The sequence below is a fragment of the Chondrus crispus genome, genomic scaffold (genome assembly GCF_000350225.1).
Source record: "Chondrus crispus Stackhouse genomic scaffold, scaffold_48, whole genome shotgun sequence".
NCBI lineage: Eukaryota > Rhodophyta > Florideophyceae > Gigartinales > Gigartinaceae > Chondrus > Chondrus crispus.
In genome coordinates this window covers 181,815-190,887 of record NW_005178479.1, presented here as the reverse complement: position 1 = coordinate 190,887, position 9,073 = coordinate 181,815, and the positions used below count along the sequence as shown (strand labels likewise).

Genomic DNA, 9,073 nt, shown 5'->3' with positions numbered 1-9,073 from the left:
GAGAGGGGGGGGGGGGTGTGTGGGGGACAGTTTGTCTTGCGCTTGGACAAAATGCCGCCTTTTTTTTACTGCCAAAAGGGAACACGTCCCCGGCGAACCGTGGAACCCCTGTGCCTCTACAGTGCACACCCCTCTCCACCTTTCTGTCCCTCATTTGCCCTACAGCCCCCCCCCTCACCTCGCCGCCTCAATCACCGCTGCCCCCGAACTTGACGGTAATGTATCATACCTGGTGCCATGTATGATCCCCGAATACTGTCCGAATTATTGGCACCTTCGGTTACCCCGCACGATTAGCCCAGTGGACCCTAAGGTTTAAGAACAGTACGGCACGAGCTCCAGTATGGAAAACAGTGACGAGCTCCGGAACACGGTGTTACGACTACATACATACTGTACCCTTGGTACGGCATTTACCGAGCAAGGAGTTTTTCGTACAACAGTTATTGAGCCCGGTTCTTTATTGGTCATTGGCAGGGCTCTCCAGCCAGGTGCAGTTCATTTGGCATGCGAACGGGGAAAAGCACGAAAGTAGTAGTGCGGACTGAGGGTAGTCTACATTCCATTTCGGGCAGTATTCCACGGCGAAATGAAGAGTGTTGCTTCGATTGTCCATAGTGTACGTCAATGATGTATTGACTCCATTCATCATTGAGGCCAGTCTGCTGTGCGGGCCGTCTGCGTCGTGCACAAGAAGACCATATGTCGAGTTGATTGGAGTTTCAGTAATAATCCTGATTACAGCATGGGGATTGCGAAATGGGTTTCGGTAGCCGAATGCCCTGGGGGATATTTCATCACAGGACACGAGTGGCAGAGTACGGGCCAACGATTTTCCGAAAAATTCCTATACAGTATTACAGTATCGGGATAACCGACTGTCGTTTGAGAGAGCAGAATGCGTTTTGTGGGTGAAAAGAGGGGGGAGGGGGGTGAGAAAAGATGGTCTAAAAGAGGCAAGGTAGGAAAAGTGGCGGAGCTTGCTGGGGGGGAACTGGGAACCCTCTGTGTACGCTGCTCCACCTTCACGGCCCACGTCGCATCGACTGCACGAGGATCCGCCTCTGCCTGCTTCCGCACCCTCTCGCCCCCCTCCATCTGTCCCAGACCTTGCAGCCCTGAAGAACCGTGCTACCTTCCTTCCTCCAGCACTGTCCAATTCAAATTTCTTTCCATCTGCCAATGCCTGCACCGTACTCCCTGCTCGCGTCATTGGCCACCCTCCCCACAAGGTGCTGCGTCGCTCGCTATTCATGTACCTCAACGTCACATCTCGCCTCAGCCCCAACGCCGCCTCCGCCTCTTGCTGGAATATTGCCCCTCCCAACCTTCCCCGTTACGTACAGTACACTGCCCAGCTTCACCTTGTTGCGTCACTCCCCGCACCGTCACCTGCTCACCACACCGTCACTATCCCCCCTGCCAGGGGGGATAGTGACGGTGTGGTGCGCCCTTGCACAACCCCCCTCCTCCCCCTTCCCGCGCCTACCGCATACGTCATCACGGTCCAGCAATTCCAGCTCTTGCACGCCAGCCCCCCTCCCCCGCCAGCTTCCTTCCACTCCAATAGCTTGTTGTGCATCCCGCGTATTGGAACTCACCAATTCCTCTCTCTCTGCCTCTGCCTTCCCTTTAGATACCTCTTCACGCACGATACACGGTACACTGCCTGCTTTCCGTACTGCAGGACCAGCAACGTTGTATAGGCAACGTTTTATGCAATAGTATGAAGCCTCGCTGTTCCTGCGCAATTTCCCCGATGGCCTGGAAACTGCCAGACCTCTAACGGTCACGGTCATAGAAACGTCCATCCCTGTAGAGCTCACTTGTCACAAGTGTCTCGGCACAGCGCTTATCCCTAACGTACTAGCCTCTACAGTGTAGAGGCTAGTACGTTAGGGATAGGCTTCTCTGCAAGGAGGTGTAGAGTCTACACCTCCTTGCAGAGAAGCCCCTGAAGCCCCTGTAGTACCGTATTCCCTGTGCATCAACGATCAACTGTACCTATTGGCTCCCTGCAGTATGACAACTTTTCCAGCGACTATCACTGGGGGTCCTATTTTTTCAGTTCCTCATGCACTTCCCCTCGTTATTTATTTCACCTTGATACTCTCCAGTGTCCTGCACCACTTAACAAGCTTTCAATGCCACACTCGTTTGCATTTTCGTCTTGGGACGCCCGATAACATGTGATCTGTTTTCAGCAGCGCAATGCCGTTGATATTAAGGAAAGCGTACCGACGCCCTCTGCGCCTGATACGGTTCCCATCATACAGGCAGTGCGTTTAAAGAAAATATGTCCATTTCTGAATGCATCATTCATTTCTAGGCTATACACTCCGAAAACAGGTCTCACAAGGTAACCTGTGAGGTAATACTGTACATTGCTCACATCGCTGAACCGATATCCGACAGAAAAAGACGATTTCGCAACAGCCATACTGTACGTAGTAATGGAAGACAGTGGAAGACGACTCCACGATCACTATTGAGACTGAAAGTCAGCTTGCTAAACCGCTCAGTGCAACAAGTGTGTTGACAAAGCGCAGCCGCAGGGATTGCAATCAATGCACCTGCCCTAAGAAATCGTTGAAAATCGAAAGAGACAGGCTTCACACACCACCTCGTTGTCGTTTTTCGCAAGGCGGTGGAGTACTGAGTCAGCACTGCTGATCAAAGACTTTAGAGACGTTTGTGCGGATGGGCACACACCAAAATACATCTAACCAAATCGACACCAGACAATCCAACGCTACGATAACTACACATAGCTGGATCCTTCGTCTGTCTGATTGGGCGCTTGGAGCAATGTTATGCACGATCAGCAATCCAACGCTACGGTAACTACACATAGCTGGATCCTTCGTCTGTCTCATTGGGCGCTGGGAGCAATGTTATGCACGATCAGCGGGGTACTACCGCCTGCCATCAAGTATGCTTGTCACAGAGAAGGCCCCACGAACTGTGCTCCACGCAGAGGACTGCAGCGGTGCAATACTGCGCGTATGAAACATGCGAACTTTAGGTCAATGAAAGAAACGCTTATGAGCGGGATCGCAGTCCACATCGCAAACTAGTCGACAAACCGCAGAAAAACGGTACCTTTACGAAGCGGTCGGCTTAAGCTCAGAACCCTCAACCTTACGACGCTCTTCCAAGCGAGCGGCCTTGCGCTCCCTGGCGGCCTTATTCTTAATCCTGCGGGCCTCGAACTGGTCGGCGAGGGCCTGGCTACGGGCCTTCTCGGCCTTGGCCTTGTGGATGCTTTCCATCAAGACGCGGCGGTTCTTGAAGACATTACCCTTGCAGCGGAGGTAGAGCTCGTGGTAGAGGTAGCGGTCGATCTTCTTCGCCTCGCGGTACTTGCGTAGGAGGTTACGCAGGACGCGCTGGCGACGCATCCACAAGACCTTTTGCGGAAGACGGGCGTCACGTGTTCCAAGACGCTTACCGTAGCCGCTATGCCGGCCCTTGCGCTTCGCCGCTTGGTTCATGCGGACGCGCGCGCGGGAGTGTACCGTGACGGGCTTCTTGATGACGAAGCCGTCGGAGACGAGCTTGCGAATATTTTGCCCTGCAGAGGCGAATGGATTCGGGAGGATGAGTAACGTGGTTAGATTCCGTGGCGTAGCGTGGACGGAGTATAACATGGTTTTCATATTGACGGGTTATCGCGAGGCGATTAGGTGCGTGAACGACTAGCGGCAACGCTAAAGAGAGGGGCGGTGCCGTGGTTTCCAAGGCTTGCCCGTGGGTAGGGCGGTAAATGGCGGGTTCTCGCGACTTAGACGCTGAGCAAAGGAAGGGGCGGGATTTCGGCTAGGACACGAAAAGGAAGGGGACAACGTACTGGAATTGGCCATAGAGATCTCGTTGACTTCATTGGGATCGAGCCAGACCTTGTTCTTTCCGCATCCGAGAACGGAGGCAGCGAGCCTCTTCTGAAGCTTGAGGGACACCATTGCGGTTGAAAGCGGGCGGACGCGACGGCAAGGAGGAACGGAATGCCCGTGTAGAGATAGGGCTTCGCAAATGGTCTACGAAAAGGATCCGAGAGCGATTACAACGCTGCGTGGGCAGGGTGAGATGGCAATGAGATGGGGGCCATACCGACGGCGCCCGGATTGTTGTTAGCGGACGGCGCTGCCCTAAATTAGTAAATATGGAGAGTAATTGTACTAGTTGGTGGCAGAATTGTTGTGTAAGATAGTGTAATGGATTGCGTGAGGTGTCCACGTGTGAAGGTGTATGAATCGGGATTTTGGGTAGCCAATGAGAAAGGGTGGTGATGTCTCTTTTCCGGTGGAAAAATAGGAAAGTTATGTTTGAGCATGCAAGACAGAGCGATTAGGATTTTCAGTCTCGAGAAGGAGATGAGAGGAAAGGCCGATGGGCCGGTTGTGCGCGAGTGAGTAGTTGTAGCGGGGCAAAAAAATTCCAAAATGTGGAAAAGGGGCTGTTTGAGTATTCGGGGATGTGCCGTTCTGCGGTTGGAAGAAAGGCAGGTACAGATGTTTTGTGATGGGTTGTGAATTGCGTTAAGGCCAAGGAAGTTTTTCGGATTAAAAAGGGGAGGCAGGTAGGAAGGAAGATGGTGCGGGCGGGAGTTTATGCTTTTGTTAGAGGGACGGATGATGCGGTCGGGGATAGGATTGGCTGACATGAGTGGCTTCACGGTCATGCTGTAAGGGGCTGGAGGAACTCGCAATCTCAGGCGGTGGAATTTCTACGGTGGCGGTGGACGGAGGGGGAATGGGGGACCCATCGGGGGCGGAATGCGGGGGTGATGGATTTGGGGATGGGCGGTCCTAGGAGGGAGGGGGGATTCGGGATGTGATTGGGCAGAGGGCGGAGTGCGGGACGCAGGTGTGGCGGAAGTGGCGGTGTTGGAAGGAGCGATTTGGGGCCCGAAGTTGGAACGGGATGGAAGGGATCTGGATCGCGCGAGGAAGGACGTGTTCGGAATCCGAAAGAGGGTCTAAGTAGCCAATCAGAGCGCAATCTGGAGCGAGTCAGAAGCGGTGTCGCCGCGGCTTCAGCAACAAAATCGCCCTTGTCTCATCGTATTTCCACTTTTCGACTTGTTTTCGCACGATTACCCAATCCTCGCCTCCTCGCCACTCGGCCTCCCTTTTCAACTCCCCCGCCCCGATTCAACTCTCATTTTCCTTCCAAGCTCCTTTATCCCCTCCCCCCCCCACCCGTCCCTTACCCTTCCCCCTCCCCCCCCCCCTCAATACATCCCGCAAGCCCGCTACACAAACCCAGCCAAACCCCGCTTTTATCCCGCTTCACTACCCTTTCCAGCCCCATTATTTCGGAGTCGACCTCCGTCCTACACCCACTTGCGAAATCTACACCCACTTGCGAAATCGCCACTCAAAACCTCATCTTCCTTGCTCCTCACATACACACCATCTCACCTCACATCCACTTCACGTGGCCTTAATCACCTCAACCACACTTGTTACTTTTCACCCTGCAACCACCATCGAAACATACCTCCCACTTTTTCAGACAACTCCTCAACCCTCTTTCGCACACCTTTCTACACACCCATTCGCCGTATATTTACCTCTCCCCGGGCCTACCCCCAAGAGGAATGCCGTAACTGGCTTCCCCATCCCTCCGCGTCGGGCTTGAATAGTCTCACATCCTCGCCCAACCTCACTTCCCTGAATATTCATCCACTCCCATCCACGTCACCGACATCCACTATGGGTAAGAAACGCTTCTATGACGCCGTCCGCGATCTCATCCGCGACAGCCACGAACCCATCGAAGAGCCTGCCCGCACTCGCCCGCGCCTCTCCATCGCCTCACTCCTTACCGCTCCGCAGACGTGCGCTGCCTGTTGGGACCCAATCTCCAACCATCACCATCCTGTTTTCTCCTGTGATAATTGCTTGAATGCATACTGCCGCTCGTGTCTTGCTGCATACGCCCGCACCGCCCTGAAAGACCGCCAGATGCTGCCGCTGCGATGCGCTGGTCAAGAGTGTCGCGCTCCCGTGCCGCTGTCGGGGCTCCGTGGCCTGCTCAATGAGGAGGAAATCGGGCGGCTGTCGCGCTTCCAGTGCGAGCTTCTGGGAAGCCACGAGCAGAGCGCGGACGACGCTTCAGACAAAGAATCGACGCAAGGGGGCACCGCTAGCGAGGGCGGGGATGACAAGCTGGAGGAATTGATGGGGACGTTAGGGTGGCGACGGTGTCCGGATTGCGGGACAGGCGTGGAACGGACGCATGGGTGCTCGCATATGAGCTGTTTGTGCGGAGGCGAGTTTTGCTACTCGTGTGGGGAGCGATGGGGTATTGGAGGGTTTGGGTGTCCGAGAAGATGTGGGCTGCCGTTTGGACAGGCCGGGGTGTTAGGGTTGCTGCCGTTGCCGGTGCGGTTTGAGACGCTTTGTGATGTGGTGCGAGCGAGGATTGCGGCGCTACTGGAGGACTTGCAGGCGCACTTGGAAGAGAATGGTGAGGAGGCAGCACGGATGGCAGGGATTGTTGACCAAAGACCCAGGGTTGCTCTTAGAGGGTTGCACGGGCCTGAGTTTGGGGGGCTTGGTGTGACGACGAGGATGCAGACGAGGTTAGCTAGGAGAGGTTTGAGAGAGGCGGAGGAGGTTGAAAATGGTCAGGAGGGACGGCCGGCTAAGATGCGATTGAGAGCGCTGGTGCATCCAAGTACAGAAAATAGGCTTTGAGATTTCAGTGAGCCGGTGGTTGCCATTTTCTCGCAGTTTTGACAGTCGATGCCAACGCGAAGATGCGATACCGGTCGAGGGCGTGACGAGAAGGTTTTCGTTGCGGGGGCATTACTCTTAGCTAAATAGCATAGGTAGAGAGAGCAAGGAGACACGGATGGAGAATAAGACAAGTTTGGACGGAGTAGGTTGGCGCGACATGCAGATCGAGGTAGCAAAGGGGGATGCGAATTTATGAAACGGGAGACTTTCAAAATGGTTCAACCTCGTCAGCATTGCACGTGTACGCGTGTATTGCTTCAATTCGTGTATGCGAGGTGTAATCTGTAAATTCCGCTGCTCTTATCCAATGGTCCCCGCGCATTTTCCTGTTTACTGTTATATTTGCCGAGGTGAGCTGTCGCATCGTTGTTCTGCGTTCCATCTTTCCGATGGTTGAGTATGGAGACAGCCACGTCGGAACGGACGACCGCTTTGACACTTAAAACCTCACAACGGCCCCCGGGAGAGACGACCCATCCACCCACATAAACTAGACTCGGTGCACGTACGAAGGGGAAGCGCGTCCCCTCGTCTGTCACCGCCTCCTTCCCCGTCCTCTTTCCTTGCGTGCCTGCACTCGCACTCGCACTCGCACCCACGCCCGCGCCCATCCGCGCCCGCGCCGCGCCCTCCCTCCCCTCACCATGACCACGATCAACAAGCGCGCCGTGCTGTCCGGCATGGCACCCAGCATGGAGCGCGAGCTGCCGGAAGAGTGCCCCGAGTGCGAAAGCGACGACATCATCGAGGACTGGGCCCACGGGAACGCCGTCTGTCGCTCCTGCGGCCTCGTCGTCCAGGACCGTTTGCTCGACCTCGGCACCGAGTGGCGCACCTTCACCGCTGAGGAAGGCGACGACCCCAACCGCGCCGGACCCGCGGCTAACCCCCTTCTAGAGGGCGAGCAGGGGACCAGTATTGGGAATGGTGCTAGGGGAGGGGGGCAGCTTAATAAGGCACTCAATCGTGCTCAGCAGAGAAATGCCATATCTGACGCCGATAAAGTCATGATTGCCGTCATGGGTAGGATTGATAGGTTCTGCGAGCGTCTTTCATTGACGGGGTCCATCTCGAAGAGGGCAAAGGAATTGTTTAAGAGGTACCGCGACCATTTGACCCTCAAGAAGACCGCGTCCAATCCGGATGTCTTCACGAGATCCCGCCCGTTGCGAGATGAGGAAGTCAGCGAGATTATTGCCTCCAGCTTATTCATTGCATGTAGGAATGAGAAGGCCGCGCGTACGTATAAGGAGATCTGCGGCTTGACAAAGGTCCCGAAGAAGAACGTGGGCGCCACGGTCAAGAAGATGGAGCTCGTGCTGGAGGGCGCGAAGACCACCTACGTCAGGGGGACTGATGACTTTGTTACTCGATTCTGCAATCTCCTCGACTTGCCGAGGGATGTTATTAATGCCGCCGATGCCGTCGCCAACGCGCTACAGAACCAGGAGGGCGTATACGGGAAGACGTACACCACCGTCGCCGCTTCCTCGATTTATGTTGTCACCCAGCTCAGCGACGATAAGCACGTACGCACGGCGAAGGAGATCGCCGACGTTACGGGCGTGGCCGATGTCACCATCAAGACCACGTACCGCCTCATCTATCCTTATATTAAGAAAGTCCTGCCCAAGGATTTCAAGCCTGCAAAACCGCTGTCGCGACTTCCGCCGCCCTAAGATTTTCAGCCCAGGCGTAGATGGTTATCTTTTTAGGGACACGGGAATTAAATGCACTCATCGCCGTAAAGTCTGCATACCGGACGCAGTTCATCATATTTTTTAGGAACACAAGGTTGTCATGCACGGATTGCAACAAGCTGGGTCATGAAACCATTGGGGGTTGTATTGTACGAGCGCGTTGTATTCGTGTAGGGTGCTTCACTTAAACTGCTTACTTTGCCCTTATGTCGATGTATTTCTGCTCGTTGGGATTGTAGTCTCTCCAAAACCGAAGCAAGAAAACGCCCTCTTGCCTATCAAAACTGTCTTAACTTGCTGGTTTGTTCGCCTGGCTCTCATTGCATCAATTAGTGTCTTGACTCAGGGCAGGCTTGAGGTTCAGGCTTACGTTGACAGAAGGGCAATGCAACAATCACTGACAGGTAACTAGCGCGTGCTGGTAGAGAATATAGAGCAAACCAGACGAATCATTTTGACGAGGTGTCCTCGCTAGCTAGAAGCATAAGCTACTTCGTCAACAGAATGCAGGCTATGTTTTCGCCGGAATCATTCATTCGGTTCTAACCACAGCACAGAATGCTGAATTGCTCATCAGCAAGATGCATGATGACGCTCGAGGGCTTGGACGTCTCCTCAGATGATGGG

General features: G+C 54.5%; 3 protein-coding genes; 2 read left to right on the top strand and 1 right to left on the bottom strand.

The window, feature by feature from the left end:
• Positions 1–2,262: 2,262 nt before the first annotated feature.
• CHC_T00006661001 (hypothetical protein) lies at positions 2,263–4,043 on the bottom strand. XM_005709813.1 is given in 4 exon segments: positions 2,263–3,104; positions 3,105–3,574; positions 3,851–3,962; positions 3,963–4,043. The coding sequence occupies 2 exon segments, from the start codon at positions 3,960–3,962 to the stop codon at positions 3,105–3,107; spliced, it is 582 nt and encodes a 193-aa protein (XP_005709870.1). The 5' UTR covers positions 3,963–4,043; the 3' UTR covers positions 2,263–3,104.
• Positions 4,044–5,717: 1,674 nt separating this feature from the next.
• On the top strand, positions 5,718–7,045 carry CHC_T00006660001 (hypothetical protein). XM_005709812.1 is given in 2 exon segments: positions 5,718–6,704; positions 6,705–7,045. The coding sequence occupies 1 exon segment, from the start codon at positions 5,718–5,720 to the stop codon at positions 6,702–6,704; it is 987 nt and encodes a 328-aa protein (XP_005709869.1). The 3' UTR covers positions 6,705–7,045.
• A 393-nt stretch (positions 7,046–7,438) lies between these two features.
• CHC_T00006659001 (hypothetical protein) lies at positions 7,439–8,653 on the top strand. XM_005709811.1 is given in 2 exon segments: positions 7,439–8,425; positions 8,426–8,653. 1 exon segment carries the CDS (start codon positions 7,439–7,441, stop codon positions 8,423–8,425), a length of 987 nt encoding a protein of 328 aa, XP_005709868.1. The 3' UTR covers positions 8,426–8,653.
• Positions 8,654–9,073: the final 420 nt, after the last annotated feature.

Excerpts from the sequence above, each read along its gene's own strand:
- CHC_T00006661001 (XM_005709813.1), bottom strand. The coding sequence starts at position 3,962 with ATGGTGTCCCTCAAGCTTCAGAAGAGGCTCGCTGCCTCCGTTCTCGGA. Across the intron at positions 3,575-3,850 it reads GATCTCTATGGCCAATTCCA|GGCAAAATATTCGCAAGCTC; the intron begins GTACGTTGTCCC and ends TCGCCTCTGCAG.
- CHC_T00006659001 (XM_005709811.1), top strand. The coding sequence starts at position 7,439 with ATGGAGCGCGAGCTGCCGGAAGAGTGCCCCGAGTGCGAAAGCGACGAC.
- CHC_T00006660001 (XM_005709812.1), top strand. The coding sequence starts at position 5,718 with ATGGGTAAGAAACGCTTCTATGACGCCGTCCGCGATCTCATCCGCGAC.